The 18,994-nt window shown below is 36.6% G+C and overlaps 1 protein-coding gene across 4 annotated transcripts in view; it reads right to left on the bottom strand.

Moving 5' to 3' along the window:
• Positions 1 to 18,994, bottom strand: part of NECTIN3 (nectin cell adhesion molecule 3) — a 304,770-nt gene that overhangs the window by 205,910 nt on the left and 79,866 nt on the right. For all 4 annotated transcript variants that reach the window (XM_070368935.1, XM_070368925.1, XM_070368916.1 and 1 more), the window contains exons 6-7: positions 16,280 to 16,418; positions 13,379 to 13,463 (exon numbers count right to left, since the gene is read on the bottom strand). In XM_070368935.1, the coding sequence (XP_070225036.1) occupies positions 13,379 to 13,463; positions 16,280 to 16,418 (224 nt within the window). The remainder of the gene's footprint in view (positions 1 to 13,378; positions 13,464 to 16,279; positions 16,419 to 18,994) is intronic.

The raw sequence follows: 18,994 nt of genomic DNA, 5'->3' as shown, positions 1-18,994 counted from the left end.
CTACTCCACGTTCAAGGTCAGAACCGGCGGCCTTGAGGAGATACCCCTCACCCAAGGTAAGGAGCAGCAGCTGGGCTTTGCTGGAGCAGCCATGAAGAGATACCCCACATCCAAGGTAAGAGAAATCCAAGCAAGATGGTAGGTGTTGCGAGAGGGCATCAGAGGGCAGACACACTGAAACCATAATCACAGAAAACTAGCCAATCTGATCACATGGACCACAGCCTTGTCTAACTCAGTGAAACTAATCCAGGCCATGTGGGGCCACCCAAGACAGATGGGTCATGGTGGAGAGGTCTGACAGAATGTGGTCCACTGGAGAAGGGAATGGCAAACCACTTCAGTATTCTTGCCTAGAGAACCCCATGAACAGTATGAAAAGGCAAAATGATAGGATACTGAAAGAGGAACTCCCCAGGTCGGTAGGTGCCCAATATGCTACTGGAGATCAGTGGAGAAATATCTCCAGAAAGAATGAAGGGATGGAGCCAAAACAAAAACAATACCCAGTTGTGGATGTGAGTGGTGATAGAAGCAAGGTCGGATGCTGTAAAGAGCAATATTGCATAGGAACCTGGAATGTTAGGTCCATAAATTAAGGCAAATTGGACGTGGTCCAACAGGAAATGGCAAGAGTGAATGTCAACATTGTAAGAATCAGCAAACTAAAATGGACTGGAATGGGAGAATTTAACTCAGATGAATATTATATCTACTACTGTGGGCAGGAATCCCTTAGGAGAAATGGAGTAGCCATCATGGTCAAGAAAAAAGTCAGAAATGCAGTACTTGGATGCAATCTCAAAAACAATGGAATGACCGCTGTCGTTTCCAAGGCAAACCATTCACTATCACAATAATCCAAGTCTATGCCCCAACCAGTAACGCTGAAGAAGCTGAGGTTGACGGTTCTATGAAGACCTACAAGACCTTTTAGAGCTAACACCCAAAAAAGACATCTTTTTCATTACATGGGACTGGAATGAAAAAGTAGGAAGTCAAGAAACACCTGGTGCTACAGGCAAATTTGGCATTGGAATACAGAATGAAGCAGGTCAAAGACTAATAGACTTTTGCCAACAGGACGCACTGGTCATAGCAAACACCCTCTTCCAACAACACAAGAGAAGACTCTACACGTGGACATCACCAGATGGTCAACACCGACATCAGACTGATTATATCCTTTGCAGCCAAAGAAGGAGAAGCTCTATACAGTCAGCAAAAACAAGACTGGGAACTGACTGTAGCTCAGATCATGAACTCCTTATTGCCAAATTCAGACTTAAATTGAAGAAAGTAGGGAAAACCACTAGACCATTCAGGTATGACCTAAATCAAATCCCTTATGATTATACAGTGGAAGTGAGAAATAGATTTAAGGGACTAGATCTGATAGAGAGTGCCTGATGAACTATGGACGGAGGTTCGTGACATTGTACAGGAGACAGGGATCAAGACCATCCCCAGGGAAAAGAAATGCAAAAAAGCAAAATGGCTGTCTGGGGAGGCCTTACAAATAGCTGTGAAAGAAGAGAAGCAAAAAGCAAAGGAGAAAAGGAAAGATATTCCCATCTGAATGCAGAGTTCCAAAGAATAGCAAGGAGAGATAAGAAAGCCTTCCTCAGCAATCAATGCAAAGAAATAGAGGAAAACAACAGAATGGGAAAGACTAGAGATCTCTTCAAGAAAATTAGAGATAACAAGGGGACATTTCATGCAAAGATGGGCTCGATAAAGGACAGAAATGGTATGGACCTAACAGAAGCAGAAGATATTAAGAAGAGGTGGCAAGAATACACAGAAAAACTGTACAAAAAAGATCTTCATAACCCAGATAATCACGATGGTGTGATCACTGACCTAGAGCCAGACATCCTGGAATGTGAAGTCAAGTGGGCCTTAGAAAGCATCACTATGAACAAAGCTAGTGGAGGTGATGGAATCCAAGTTGAGCTATTTCAAATCCTAGAAGAATATGCTGTGAAAGTGTTGCAGTCAATATGCCAGCACATTTGGAAAACTCAGCAGTGGCCACAGGACTGAAAAGGTCAGTTTTCATTCCAATCCCAAAGAAAGGCAATGCCAAAGAATGCTCAAACTACTGCACAATTGCGGTAAAACAGTAAAATAATGTAATAGTAAAACAGAATAGTAAAATAATGCTTAAAATTCTCCAAGCCAGGTTTCAGCAATACATGAACCATGAACTTCCAGATGTTCAAGCTGGTTTTAGAAAAGGCAGAGGAACCAGAGATCAAATTGCCAACATTCGCTGGATCATGGAAAAAGCAAGAGAGTTTCAGAAAAACATCTATTTCTGCTTTATTGACTATGCCAAAGCCTTTGACTGTGTGGATCACAATAAACTGTGGAAAATTCTGAAAGAGATGGGAATATCAGACCACCTGACCTGCCTCTTGAGAAACCTATATGTAGGTCAGGAAGCAACAGTTAGGATCTGGACATTGAGCAACACACTGGTTCCGAATAGGAAAAGGAGTACATCAAGGCTGTATATTGTCACCCTGCTTATTTAACTTCTATGCAGAGTACATCATGAGAAACACTGGGCTGGAAGAAGCACAAGCTGGAATCAAGATTGCTGGGAGAAATATCAATAACCTCAGATATGCAGATGACACCACCATTACGGCAAAGTGAAGAGGAACTCAAAAGCCTCTTGATGAAAGTGAAAGAGGAGAGTGAAAAAGTTGGCTTAAAGCTCAACATTCAGAAAACGAAGATCATGGCATCTGGTCCCATCACTTCATGGGAAATAGATGGGCAACAGTGGAAACAGTGTCAGACTTTATTTTTTGGGGCTCCAAAATCACTGCAGATGGTGACTGCAGCCATGAAATTAAAAGACGCTTACTCCTTGGAAGGAAAGTTATGACCAACCTAGATAACATATTCAAAAGCAGAGACACTACTTTGCCAACAAAGGTCCGTCTAGTCAAGGCTATGGTTTTTCCAGTGGTCGTGTATGGATGTGAGAGTTGGACTGTGAAGAAAGCTGAGCGCCGAAGAATTGATGCTTTTGAACTGTGGTCTTGGAGAAGACTCTTGAGAGTCCCTTGGACTGCAAGGAGATCCAACCAGTCCATTCTAAAGGAGATCAGTCCTGGGTATTCATTGGAAGGACTGATGCTAAAGCTGAAACTCCAAAACTTTGGCCACCTCATGCGAAGAGTTGACTCATTGGAAAAGACTCTGATGCTGGGAGGGATTGTGGGCAAGAGGAGAAGGGGACGACAGAGGATGAGATAGCTGGATGGCATCACTGACTCGATGGACCTGAGTTTGAGTAAACTCTGGGAGTTGGTGATGGACAGGGAGGGCTAGCGTGCTGCGATTCATGGGGTCACAAACAGTTGGACATGACTAAACGACTGAACTGAACAAGTTCTTAATCTCCTTATATTATCACATAAATCTATGGGAATATAAGATTCATCTTACTTAACACTGTATACCACATGTTTGGATACTGATGAACAATGTACATACTGCTCATGCTGAAATCAACTCAAAAAATTTTCGTATCTACTTATAACATATTTAAATAGCACACAAAAGAATGATGGCTTGCAGGAAAAGAAATGACCCTTTAAACATCTGAAGACATGCTGAGACTCACTAATGATGAGATTACAAAACTGCAATTATATATTTACTATTTTTCACCTATCACCAGTAATCAAGTGGAATCAGGTGGAATACATATATTGTTGGTGAGAATGTGGACAAAGAGGCACTTTCAAGCATTATTCATACATGTGCAAAATAGTAAAATATGTATAGAGGACAATTTGACAGTATCTATAAAACACATAAACACATTTACTATTTGATGTAGTACAGTTCAGTTCAGTTCAGTCACTCAGTAGGGTCCGACTCTTTGCGACCCCATGAATCGCAGCACACCAGGCCTCCCTGTCCATCACCAACTCCCAGAGTTCACTCAGACTCACGTCCAGGCAAGTCTAAAAAATTATCCTGCCAATTATACTTGCATAGATATAAAATAGTATATATACCAAGCTATTCACTGCAACATTATTGGTATATTAAAACATTTTGACATTATAAGCTATGCAATACACACACGTTAGAATATTACGAAGACATAGAAAGAATGAGAATGCTCTGTATCAACAAAGGAAGATCTCCAGTGTATCTTAAGAGGAAATGGCAAGTTTATAACAGAGAACATATGTTACCTTTTGTTTGAGAAAAGATAAAATGAATGTTTCCTTGCCTACGTATTAAACTATATCAAGACAAAGAAGAAGTTTATAAAAATGTTTTTTTGTAGGAGGTGGTAGGAGTAGGATAAATAGGAATGGAAATGGTAGTAAGACCTTAGAAACTACTCTTTTATACAGTTTTGTATGCATTATACACTCAAGAAAAAAAAATAGAAACAACTTTCCTTCACAACACTCTGCCATGAACTTTTACAAAAATTTACGAAAGAATAAGATATATGACAGTGAATTATTTGGGGAAAATCATAATTTTCCAGATAGTAAACTGTGCTTAAATATTAGCAGATGCAAACTATTATAAATATTAATAGAATGGATCAATAACAAGATCCTACTGTATACCACAAGAAACTATATATAATATCCTATAATAAACCATAATGGAAAAGAATATAAAAAAGAATACATGCCTATATACATACACACACACACATACATATGTGTAATGAATCACTTAGTGGTACACCAGAAACTAATACAACATTGTAAATCAACTATACTTCAATAAAAAAAAAAAAATTTAAAAAAAAAAGCACAGTGCTGTCTTGCTTTAAGAAGAGAAATACAGAACAATGTAATAATTAAGAGTTTAGAAATATTTATTCTAAGATAAAAGTGTCCTCAAATCATGGAAAAGAACAGACAATTCAATAATTTCTGGACAACTGGTTATATCATTGGGGTGGGAAACTGGTCACTACTATACATCATAAGCAAAAATACGTTTCAAATGTTATTTAAAATAAAATATCCTATAAAACTGTTAAAGAGTTTTATATGATTTTTTTAACACCCCAGATCAGGGAGAGAGGGGGAATGGAAGGAAGTCTTTTTAGATAATATACAAGTTCTACAAACTACAAGGAAAAAGCCAAAGATATTTTAACTACATAAAAACTTAAACTTTCTGTATTAGACACGATAAAGTTAAGAAATAAGAGACAAATGCAAGACAAAAAGTTACTGTCCATATGAAAGAACTGCTAAAATATTAACAAGCAAAATTCAAAAAGTAACTATAAATTTGAAAGATGATGCAAATAGGTGGTTTACATAACTACAAACAAGGGATCAATCATGAAACTTCTTCCAAGAATCAACAAAGCTTTTAGATTATTTTTCCAGTTTTCTCAAACAACAACAAAAATTCTAGTAAACATTAGAGAAGGAAATGAGTTTTAATATACTATCTATTGTTCTTTACAGCATCAGACTTTACTTCCAACACTAGTCACACCCACAACTGGGTGTTGTTTTTACTTTGGCTCTGTCCCTTCATTCTTTATGGAGTTACTTCTCCACTAACTTCCAGTATCAAGTTCATCTTTCAGTGTCCTTTTCATACTGTTCATGGGGTTCTCAAGGCAAGAATACTGAAGTGGTTTCCCATTCCCTTCTCCAGTGGACCACATTTTGCCAGAACTCTCCACCATGACCCTTCCGTCTTAGGTGGCCCTAGAGGGCATGGTTCATAGTTTCACTGAGTTAGACAAGGCTGTGGTCCATGTGATCAGTTTGATTAGTTCTCTGTGATTGTGGCTTTTATTCTGTTGGCCCTCTGATGGATAAGGATAAGAAGCCTATGGAAGCTTCCTGAAGGGAGAGACTGCGGGGGAAACTGGGTCTTGTTCTAATGGGCAGGGCCATGCTCAGACAATCTTTAATCCAATTTTCTGTTGATGGGCAGGGCTGTGTTCCCTCCCTGTTGTTTGACCTAAGGCTAAACTATGGTGGAGGTAATGAAGATAATGACCACCTCCTTCAAAAGGTCCCATGCATGCACAGCAGCACTGAGTGCCCCCAACCCTGCAGCAGGCCACTGCTGATCCACACCTCTGCCGGAGACTCCTGGAAATCCACAGGCAAGTCTGGGTCAGTCTCTTTTGGGGTTACTACTCTTTTCTCCTTTGGGGTCACTGCTCCTTTATCCTGGGTCCTGGTGTGCACAAGGTTTGTTTGAGCACTCCAAGTGTCTCTGGTGGGTATGGGGTTTTCGCCCCTCCTACTGTCTTGCTGGAGCTTCTCCTTTGCCCTTGGATGTGAGGTATCTTTTTCTGGTGGGATTCAACCTTCTCCTGTTGACGGTTGTTCAGCAGCGAGTTTTAATTCTGGAGTCCTTGCAGGAGAAAATGAATGCACATCCCTCTTCTTTGCCATTTCCTCAGCCAGAACCAGCACAAAGAAATGGCGTAGCCATCATAGTCAACGAAAGTCCAAAATGCAGTACTTGGATGCAATCTTTCAAAAACGACAGAATGATCTCTGTTCATTTCTAAGGCAAACCATTCAATATTACAGAAATCCAAGTCTATGCCTCAACCAGTAAAGCTGAAGAAAATGAAGTTGAACGGTTCTATGAAGACCTACAACCTTCTGGAACTAACACCCAAAAAAGATATCCTTTTTATTACAGGGGACTAAAATGCAAAAGTAGGAAGTCAAGAGATACCTGGAGTAACAGGCAAATTTGGCCTTGGAGTATGGAATGAAACAGGGCAAAGGCTAATAGAGTTTTGCCAAGAGAACGCACTGGTCATAGCAAACACCCACTTCCAACACACAGAAGAAGACTCTACACATGGACATCACCAGATGGTCAACACCAAAATCAGTATGATTATATTCTCCGCAGCTGAAGATGGAGAAGCTCTATACAGTCATCAAAAACAAGACAGGGAGCTGACTGTGGCTCAGATCATGAACTCCTTATTGCCAAATTCAGACTTAAATTGAAAAAGTAGGGAAAACCACTAGACCATTCAGGTATGACTTAAATCAAATCCCTTATGATTGTACAGTGGATGTGACAAATAGATCCAGAGGATTAGATCTGATAGACAGAGTCCCTGAAGAACTATGGACAGAGGTCCCTGACATTGTAAAGGAGGCAGTGATCAAGACCATCCCCAAGAAAAAGAAATGCAAAAAAGGCAAAATGATTGTCTAAGGAGGCCTTACAAATAGCTGAGAAAAGAAGAGAAGCGAAGAGCAAAGGAGAAAAGGAAAGATACAACCATTTGAATGCAGAATTCCAAATAGCAAGAAGATATAAGAAAGCCTTCCTCAGAGATCAATGCAAAGAAATAGAGGAAAACAATAGAATGGGAAAGACTAGAGAACTCTTCAAGAAAATTAGATACCAAGGGAACATTTAATGCAAAGATGTGCACAATAAAGGACAGAAATGGTATGGACCTACAGAAGCAGAAGATATTAAGAAAAGGGGGCAAGAATACACAGAAGTAGTATACAAAAAAGATCTTCACGACCCAGATAATCACGATGGTGTAATCACTCACCTAGAACCAGACATCCTGCAATGCAAAGTCAAGTGGGCCTTAGGAAGTATCACTATGAACAAAACTAGTGAAGGTATTGGAATTCCAGTTGAGCTATTACAAATCCTAAATGATGATGCTGTGAAAGTGCTACAATCAACATGCCAGTAAATTTGGAAGACTCAGCAATGGCCACTGGACTGGAAAAGGTCAGTTTTCATTCCAATCCCAAAGAAAGGCAATGCCAAAGAATGCTCAAACTACCACACAATTGCACCACACTCATCTCACATGCTAGCAAAGTAATGCTCAAAATTCTCCAAGCCAGGCTTCAACATTATGAGAACTGTGAACTTCTGGATGTTCAAGCTTGATTGAGAAAAGGCAGAGGAACCACAGATCAAATTGCAACATTTGCTGGCTCATGGAAAAGCAAGAGACTTCCAGAAAAACTTCTACTTTTGCTTTATTGACTGCCAAAGCCTTTGTGTAGATCACAACAAACTGAGGAAAATTCTTCAAGAGATGGGAATACCAGACCACCTAACCTGCCTCCTGAGAAATCTGTATGCAGGTCACGAAGCAACAGTTACAACTGGACATAGAACAACAGACTGGTTCCAAATCAGGAAAGGAGTGTGTTAAGACTGTATATTGTCAACCTGCTTATTTAACTTATATGCAAGAGTACATCATGCAAAATGCCGGGCTGGAAGAAACACAAGCTGGAATCAAGACTGCTGGGAGACATGTCAATAACCTCAGATACGCAGATGACACCATCCTTATGGCCGAAAGGGAAGAAGAACTTAAGAGCCTCTTAATGAAAGTGAAAGAGGAGAGTGAAAAAGTTGGCTTAAAGCTCAACATTTGGAAAACTAAGATCATGGCATCTGATCCCATCACCTCATGGCAAATAGATGGGGAAACAATGGAAACAGTGAGAGACTTTATTTTCTTGGGCTTCAAAATCACTGCAAATGTTGACTGAAGCCATGAAATTAAAAGACGCTTGTTCCGTGGAAGAAAAGTTATGACCAACCTAGACAGCGTATTAAAAAGCAGAGGAATTACTTCGCCAATGAAATCTGTCTAGTCAAAAGTATGATTTTTCCAGTAGTCATGTATGGATGTGACAGTTGGACTATAAAGAAAGCTGAGCACTGAAGAATTGATGCTTTCGAACTGTGGTGTTGAAGAAGACTCTTGAGAGTCCCTTGGAGTGCAAGGAGATCCAACCAGTCCATCCTAAAGGAAATCAGTCCTGAATATTCATTGGAAGGTCTGATGTTGAAGCTGAAACTCCTATTCTTTGGCCACCTGATATGAAGAACTGACTCATTTGTAAAGACCCTGATGCTGGGAAAGACTGAGGGCAGGAAGAGAAGGGGATGACAGAGGATGAGATGGTTGGATGGCATCACCGACTCAATGGACATAGGTTTAGGCAGACTCCAGCAGTTGGTGATGGACAGGAAGGCATAGTATGCTCCTGTTCATGGGGTCGCAAAGAGTGGGACATGACTGGGCAACTGAATTGAACTAAACTGAACTGATGCTGGGAAAGACTAAAGGCAGGAGGAGCAGGGGATGACAGAGGATGAGATGGTTGGATGGCATCACCGACTTGATGGACACGAGTTTGAGTAAGCTCCGGGAGTTGGTGATGGACAGAGAAGCCTTGAGCGCTGCAGTCCACGGGGTCGCCAAGAGTCAGACACGCCTCAGTTACTGAATTGATACTATTTATAGGAATATAAATTAATACATCTAGTTTGGCCAGCCATCTGACACCTATTTAAATATAAAAAATATTCATAGCAGTTCTATTTTTTGCATATATTTTATAAACACATGTGTATAATAAAGTATAAAAAACTATGCTCAATGCAACAATTAATGTAACAAAAAAAAAAAGAAAACAACCTAGGAAAATCATTAGGCAATTTGTGGTGTATCAACACAGTAGAATATAATTACAGCCATTAAGAATGACATAGAGAAATAGCAACAGTTCTCAAGCATGAATGTGCATTAAAATTTACCTGGAAAGAAAGTGAAAGTGAAGTCGCTCAGTCCTGTCTGACTCTTTGCGACCCCATGGACTGCAGCCTACCATGCTCTGTCCATGGGATTTCCCAGGCAAGAATACTGGAGTAGATTGCCATTTCCTGCTCCAGAGGATCTTCCTGACCTAGGGATCGAACCTGGGTCTCTTGCATTGTAAACAAGATGCTTTACCATCTGAGCCACCAGCGAAGTCCAAATTCACCTGGTGAGCTAGGTAAAATGCCCACTGTCTCCAACCCCTGGGATTCTGATTCAGTAAAACTGAAACTGTGCTCCAGAATCTTCCTTTTTAGGAACACAGAGGATTTTGATTAAGGTGGCAACACTAATCATTATGAAAAATATTGGTTTGTAATAGTGGAAAAAGCAGTTTCTAGAACAATATGTATTCTATGATCACATTTACGTTTTTTAAAAATTAAACTACTTGTAGCTATAGACAAGGATGATGTATACTTCAAAGTAAACAGGTGGGAAAAAGTCTGGGAGGATATTTAAATTTGTAACAACAGTGACCTCTGTGAAAGAAATAATGTATTTGGGAATAGGGGGATGAAAGAAAACTTTAATAGTTAACTCTATAAATATCTGTACTATTTGCATTTTTGTACCAAAAATATACTTATATATTACTTAAAATGTTAAGAAAATAAGCCATAATAAAAAGGTAAAATATATTTTAATGTCATGAGTTAATATTAGTTTCCTAAATGGAGACTCACTTTTGTAGGATTATCAACTAATAATATAACAAGCTGGTGGTATTTTTTTTTCATATTCATTTATTCTTTAATTGAAGGATAATAGCTTTACAGAATTTTGTTGTTTTCTGTCAAACATCAACATGAATCAGCCATAGTATTTCTTAATTACTCTTTACCACCAGGCGAGAAATTCCTCTTTTTATTTCCTTCTTTTTATATTTTTGTGGGCCTCCACACATCTTCTCTGTAGTGTGGTAATAGTTCCCTTCCCACTAAAGGAAATTACGTCTTCACAATACTAGGCCTCATTTTCCAGCTTATATTTAGAGTGAAAATTCTCAGCTATGAGTTTGGTAATATTCCCTGGTGGCTCAGACAGTGAAGAATCTGCCTGCAATTCAGAAGACCTGGCTTTGATCCCTGGGTTGGCAAGATTCCCTGAGGAAGGAAATGGCTAACCCCCTCTAGTTTTCTTACCTGGAGAATTCCAAGGACAGAGGAGCCTAGTGGGCTACAGTCCATGGGGTTGTAAAGAGCTGGATGCAACTGAATAACTAATGGGCTTCCCTGTGGCTCAGATGGAAACAAATATAAGTAGTAAGGATCTTTTTCTTTGTGTGGTTTCCCAAGGGTAGAACACCAATGGGTAGAACAAGTGGGACTCTCTTCCTTAAAGCCATGACAGTATTTGGGAGCATGGCCTGGTGTGAGGACTAAGGACTATTGACTTCAATTAGGAATTACCTCATAAGTCTAAAGTTGACAAGTTATCTACTGAAGCAGAACATTATGATGGCATTTACTATTGCGGCGTGGTTATCATTGCATGAAGCTAATTAGATAGTAATTACACACTTACAGATTTCTAGGTAACTAGGAAACAGTTCTGTGTATTTTGCATTTTGGTATCACAACATTAATTAAAACACAAACAGCCATATAATTAACATATGACATTATAATGCATGAATCACAACAAATTATCTTACTGATGGATAATAATTTTAGCCTGAATTATTCTTAAAATCTTTATAGAATTAAGAATTATTTCATTTCTAACTCGTTTTGACTCTCCTAAGCAAAATGATGCAACCAGCTGACCTTTAGCAGTATCTTATAGACTCAATTTAATAGCTAGAAGAGGGAAACAATCAATCCTCACCTGCTTAATTTTATAGATGAGGAAAAAGTCACAGTGATCCTAGGTGGTCTCTAACTCCAAAGGTCTAGTGTTATCCACTGCAGATGCTGTCCCACCAATTCCCTTTCTAAAATTTCCACTACTCTTTCACATAACTGTTCATTTCCACCTAGATTTATGCCTGTGATTATGAAATTTATTCTAATCAACAACTGAGTAATTTTATCACATGCATCAAAAATCTTACTTCCAAACTGATCCATCCAGGAAGCTTTTTCTGACTCCAAGGATAAAAATTTCAGTCTGTACCATTATCAAATCATCCAAGAAAAATCTTCCTTTTGTGTTTATTTAGCAGCACTTACATATATAGAAATTATATTTTCTTAACTAAAACCAGGTCCCATCATCTGTGCCAAGTAATTTTTTTTCAATTTATAAACTTTTATAAATATTTAGTTTGAAAATATTAAATAAAAAGTAACATAATAAGTTGATTTTATGGACAAGAATAAAATTATATGCAGTTAAGGTTGTACTAAAAATTACTAACAACATTCTTAAACTATCCCCTCACCTGAATCTAGAAATCCTCCAGTTAACTTCCAGCTTTGTAGAGGGAAGAAGGCAGCTATCCTATCCATCTGCAGCAGTTAACAACACCTCTAGCTAAATCCTTTGCTGACATTTCACACTGCTTATCAATTTAATTCATTTGCCAAAGGAGATGTGAGGCTGTACTGTGTGTTAAAACAACAATTCTGAAAAGATAGGTCACCTTCATCTCTAGGACACCAAAGTTGTGCAAGATGACAAGCTGGTACCCACTGTCAATGAGTGCACATTCTGTGAAATGCTCCTCCCTGCCCTACGCAGGCAGTAGATCAACTAGACAGTCAACTAAGGAACAGAAGCTGAGAACATTGAAACAGATATATTCCTTTTAAGGTTTCCCTCCAAGTTAATTAATTAGTTGGTGGGCAATTGATTTGCCTTATTCAAGCTGAAGATACAGGACATATTTTAGAACAAAAATATTCCAGAATAGTTTCTCAGGTAATAAAACTCCAATATGGGGTTAGAGTCCCATGGGTGATAGAGGAAAGAAACAAAAAAAATTAAAATTAAGAATGCATGCATGCTAAGTCGCTTCAGTCATGTCCGACTCTGTGCGACCCCATGGACAGCAGACCACCAGGCTCCTCTGTCTAAAAGAGTCTCTAGGCAAGAATACTGGAGTGGGTTGCGATTTCCTTCTCCAAAACTTAAGAATAAAAGTATTCAAACATTCCATTGGCTTAAACTTTCCCAAGTAGAGCATATTAGTTTAGATATGGAATCTAAGACAGAATGATTGAATCAGTATTTTCACATGAATTTCTGTAAACTGATTCTAAGAGAAAATTTAAATTATCATCAGTGTAAAATGGGGCCCAATATTCATACCCAATATTTTAAATTGGAATATAAACCTTTTGTTGCTAAATAAAAGCAAAAACTTAGACCTTGCATATACTGAAAAGAAACAAAATACATACGCCAAGGAGAAAAACTGCTCCATCACATATTAAACCTTAAAACTCAATTTTTCTTTTATTTTATAGGAAAATGCATATAATAGATCTGTATGTCAATAAAACTGTATTAATAATAAGTCTTCAGTCATAGGCTTTAAGCAAAAATTTGTACTCCTAATACAGTGTTGATTTGTTTTATCTATACCAGCCATAAATTCTTTTAATCAATTTGTAGACTAAATTTGATTCCTTGAATGTTTCACAGAAATTATTGTATAATACTTAATGTATAATGACTAAATAATATTTAGAAATAAATATTGAAAAATTTGAAACAAACACTACTTCGTATTTTTTATTTCATTTTATTTTAAGTGTACTCAAGGATACTTACTTGATATAGAAGGTCTTTCTGAGGCAAAGGGGGAGACTGTTCTTCATACTTAGGAGGTGGTTTATGTGTGGGTGGAAGGTCGATCCTGCATGAAAAAGTTTAAAAAATATGATTACCACATTTCACAAAAGACAAAACAACAACAAAAAAAAGGGGAGTGGGGAACCATCAAGATTCTCTTAAGTTTTGAGAATATTTTCCTCATACTAATAGTTGTATTAGTATACATGTTTAATTCAATTCTTACATTTCCATTAATCATATTTGGAAAAAAGTAAACGAGCTTTACAGGTTCTAATGTTTAGGAGTAATCTGAAATAAACAATTCTTCAAAAATTTAAAAAAAGAAGCAACCCATACAGAATCATTTTTTGAAAACTGTTATTAAGCAAGCAATCTAGTATATAACTAGGCTTCCCTGGTGGCTCAGTCGGTAAAGAATTCACCTGCAATGCGGGAGACCTGGGTTCGATGCCTGGGTTGGGAAGATCCCCTGGAGGAGGGCATGGCAACCCCTCCAATATTCTTGCCTGGAGAATCCCCATGGACAGAGAAGCCTGGCAGGCTACAGTGCATGGGGTCACAAAGAGTTGAACATAACTGAGCAACTAAGCATAGCACTAGTATATGACTAATTAAGTATTGTATATTTTTTACATGTGACCATGCATACCAACATTTTAAAATAGTCAACTGTGTGATGGAAAACACTTTCCTCCAAAGTGTCATAATAGTGATTTGAAAGACTTAGGGCTTCCCAGGAGATGCTACTGGTAAAAAACCTGCCTGCCAATACAGGAGACATAAGAGACATGGGTTGGATCCCTGGGTTGTGAAGATCCCATGCAGGAGGGCATGACAACCCACTCCAGTATCCTTGCCTGGAGAATTCCATGGACACAGGAGCCTGGCAGGCTACAGTCCATAGGGTCACAAAGAGGAGAGCATGATTGAAGCGGCTTAGCAAAAGACCGTATCTTAAAATGGTAATGAAAAAATGAGTTTATACTACATTTTGGAAATACTTCTAAAATTAGTTTTCAAAAGCCATGGTCACCCTTAGAACATTGATCATGTAAATTAAGATTTTCAATCTACAAACCATTATAAATCTTGCCACCTGAAACAAACACAGGCTATTATATCCTTGGGGAATGCATTTACCTTTGCCAAAATGACCTAATCAACTAACAAAGTATTTTCATATATTTTTTAATTGTTATATTACAACAAAAATAGAATTAAAAATATCTTGTAGCTTTCTGCATTTTAGAAAGCAGCTTTTTATATAGACTCTTACTTTTGAAGATCACAGATAACTAATTTTCAGTAATTAAGATTAGTAAATAAAAAAAACTTTACCTATATTAAAAGATAAAGAACATGAAAGCTATAGAGGCCAAATTACAAATTCTCAGTAGTCTAATAACTTATCAATGTGGTCATGAAATAATATTTTAAATGATTAGAATTCAAACAATTAATAAAATACATTACATGTATTACTAGCCTACTAGTAAAGTATGTTTTTGAAATTATAGAAAAGCTTGAGATAATTCAGCAACTAATATGAATTTAACCACAAACCAGTTAATTACTCTTGAAATATTAAAGAAATTCAGTCTCGCAGGTAACAGACTGAAAGAGTACTTTATTTCTTTTATTTAAAGTAATTATTTCCCTTAATGTAATAAAAATTACAGCAAATATATAGCTCCAAGGTGCCATATGTCATTTAGGTGAGAAAACCAAGGTTCATGGAGGTGATTCATTCATGGTCATACTATTAACTCGATCATAATAGACCTGAGACTAATACCCAGGTGCTTTTAACCCCAAAAGATTCATGCTTTAACTGTGCCAGATTAGAGAGGCAAAGACATATAGAAAGCATTTATGAAGACAGAAGAAGTACTCTGAGAGCCTTATATCTTCATGTAAAAACACTAAAGAAATAATGCCATTTGTACAAAACTTCACAGTTCATAAACAACATCATCTTATTCTACTCTTATCACAGCTGTGTGAGGTAAGCAGGTCACCCAGGTGCTTTTAACCCAAAAAGATTTGTGCTCTGTGCCAGAGAGGCAAAGACATACACAAAGCATTTATGAAGACAGAATACATTCTTTGAGAGCTAGCCTTATATCTTCATATAAAACCATTAATAACCACACAAGAAATAATGCCATTTGTATAGAACTTCACAGTTCATAAACAACATCATCTTATTCTACTCTTATTAAAGCCATGTGAAGTAAGCAGGAAAAGTATTATTTACATTTCACAGGTAAAGTAACAAAAGCTGCTGATGGAATTAAGTGAACTGGGACATCAGTCTTTTGACTATTCAACAAAATGTAATTTCTTTTTTATAACTCTATCTAATGATTAGGTCCAAAACATTCCTTTCTCTTTAAATAAAAAAAGATGCACATTTTGTAATTCACCAAAATCAAATTTCTTTAAGATAAAAACTTTAAAACTCAACACATTTAATGACTTGGCAGCTGCAAGTTAAGTTATATCTATACATAAGACAGGCATATACAATCTAAATAAGTAAACTTCTAAGACTTTTTATCTGTCTTTCAACTACTTCATTGAAGACTTGCATCTTTATTCAGAAGGCAGGACAACATAAAGGGTCATTATGCTACCATTTGGAAAGATGTATAATATACTGTAGGAAAAAAAAAAAAAAAGAATGTATTTGTCTCTAATAGCCAAATATGCAACTTGCAACTGTTTATTTACCAAGATGTAGTTTGAGACTTTCTGATAAAACTAGCCATCTTACAGATACCTAACAGTATCTTTATTTCTATCCCTCAGACACTTTTCATATGAGTAGCTGTAATGATAAAGACTGACTTAAACACCAGCAAAAAAGTTACCTACACTTTGTCAAGGTAGGACGGTCTCTTTTTTCGAGGAGTCAACAGCACAGTCACAAAGATAGCAATGATGAAGAGGGCAAGGACAGCTCCAATTACAGCTCCAGCTACAGCTATAGAAGAAGTCTGCTTAAATGGAACATCTGAAAAGTAACAAAAATTAGGTTTTTCAAGCAATTTTACAAAGAATTCTTGAATTCCTGTCCTCTGATTTCTACAATGTGCAAGAATGTTATCCAGCCACAAGGTAAGAAGACCCCAAACTTGATGTTACTTTTTAATGCTCACACACTCTTTGCAAGATGTAACCTTAGTACTCCCAACTTTACTTTTTTTAAGTTATGAAAAGAATATCCCTTGTCACGTATGAATGACTGAATCTACAGTCTATGGGGAAAGCTTGTCTTAAGAAGAAAAGATGAAAACTAATTTCTTATTCTAAAAGATGATAAACAAAAACTATTCAGTATGCTTTAATGGAGTTAGCCAACACCATATTCAGCTTTTATTATATTAAAAGAAATCCTATTGAAGAAACCAAAAATCTTCAAGAAAAAGAAAAATAACACTAAAAAACAGAAAATACCCTAGCTCTCTAGTAATAAACAGCCAAAAGCTGACATTGCAAAATTTAAGTTTTTAAAACAGAAATGTGACTAAAACAGTACGTGTTGCAGATAACTTCCCTTAATTAACACACATTTAATACATAGTACACTTTAAGATAGTGTCTCTACTACAAAATTATGTAAATTCTTCCCTATCTCCTGGCTACACACTATATAATTTCTGAATATCAATTTCTCATTTCCAGCCTGTATCATAAAAATTTTATAAGAAAGGATTTTAAAAACGTATTTTAGTTAGCATTTCACACATTTTTTTTTAAAGCCACCCTATTTTATGAATTCCCAAGTAAGAGAACTTACTAAAGTTATTTTCAAATATAAGTATTATGGATATTACAAAACCATCAATTTTGACATTGTATTATAGGTACAATTATTGACATAGGTATTATTTTGACAATTTCAGCCGTATTACACCCAATAGCTAAATTTTGAGGAATGACCCATCAGTTACAAAAAACCTTCAATATACTCAATTTATCTAACCAATAAGATATTTAAGGTAACATTCTATAAATGAAGATACTTTTGTTCTAAAGTTAAATGTTCTGCCCAAGGTCATTCAGTCAATGAATAGGAAATAAAGCTAGGTTAGGACATGACACAAACCTCTACCCTACCCTACGTACGCCTTTTTGGGGAAAGAATGGTTTTTGTAATATCTAATATAATCTCTTCTTTTGGGTCCCCTATTTGGAAATAAAGAGCTCTTTTGTCTTCAATTAAACTGATGCTCACATACATCCTTAAATAGTTACTACTGGACTCCAGACATGACAAATTTAAATAGAATCAAAGCACTATCAGTTTTGAAATATTTCATCTACTTACCATCATAGAATTTCCAAATATACTGTATTTAAGAGTATTTTTCAACTGTTTTTATTCAAATGTGAGTCATGCGGTGTTTTAGATTGCTAAAAAGAATGTTTCACTTCTTTACCAATTTCCTAGCAAACTAACATCTTGGGTTTGTTAATGTGTCATTTTATTAGTTTTATTCTAGACTAAAAATCTCATACCTGTGAGTGCCAAGTAACCAATTTCAACAATAACTCAAATACTGAATAGAATCTAAAGATACACAATTATTGTAAACAATATAACCTGCTTCATCATTCAAAAGGTTACCCTCATTTGCTAATACATACCTGGTTCATCATTCATTGTTGCACGTATCTCTAACCAGTACTAACTCCATTTGAATATGTGCTACATGAGAAAAAAAATTGAAAACCAAGCCAAATATACTCTGCTTTTATAAATGTAGAAGAGACTTGGGATGATATAGGGCTAATCTTCTCATCTATACTATCACTTTTTCCCACCATATAAATTAGTTTCGTATTCAGGTTTTAACAATAGGCCAATTGAAACCTTTTAAGGTTACAATGCAAAAGTTATCTGACCAACATGATACACCTTGTCAGAGGCAAAATTTTTTAAAAATCTCCGTGTGTCAAGTATGCTACCTATTTCACACTAGTCGAAAGTTTCCCTTTAAGAGAAGTTTTTCTTTTCCTGAGGAGTCAAGTGACCCTATGTATGGAGAATTTAAATTTGAGTGTTCTTATTTTGATGATAATGACAAAGTTATACCATATTTATAGTAATATTTCTGAAATTATTTTTCAAACACTCAGGTTACTTTTTGAATGTAATTAGTCCAAATTAAGATTTTAGGTATGAATCCATTTACCAACTGGATATCATACTCCACACAGGTAAACTAATTATGTCAAGTACATACATGCCATAATTTCATGTTTGCTTTTTGATTTTTCAATTCTTCAAAATTTAATTAAGAAAAGAAATAATACATTTAAGAGCATTAAGATTTTAAAGGTATTAACGGGTGATGAACACCAGTATGAAATGTAAATGAAAAGCTAAAGTTTCTTGCATTCAAGTCAAAGATTTTTGACAAAATTTGAGAATTTAGCCCCAACACTGCCTCCCTGTATCCCTGCCCACATAATCTACATAGTCTCTATATTCCAACAAAACCAGAAGAAAAAAAAATTAAGCAAGCAAATGTATAAAAATTTGGCATTTTTAAACATCAAGCTAGTTTACTGAGTGATTGACAT

The sequence above is a fragment of the Bos mutus genome, chromosome 1 (genome assembly GCF_027580195.1).
Source record: "Bos mutus isolate GX-2022 chromosome 1, NWIPB_WYAK_1.1, whole genome shotgun sequence".
NCBI classification, from domain to species: Eukaryota; Metazoa; Chordata; class Mammalia; order Artiodactyla; family Bovidae; genus Bos; species Bos mutus.
Note: the sequence above shows the minus strand (reverse complement) of the source record. Positions and strands in the feature narration are given on the sequence as shown.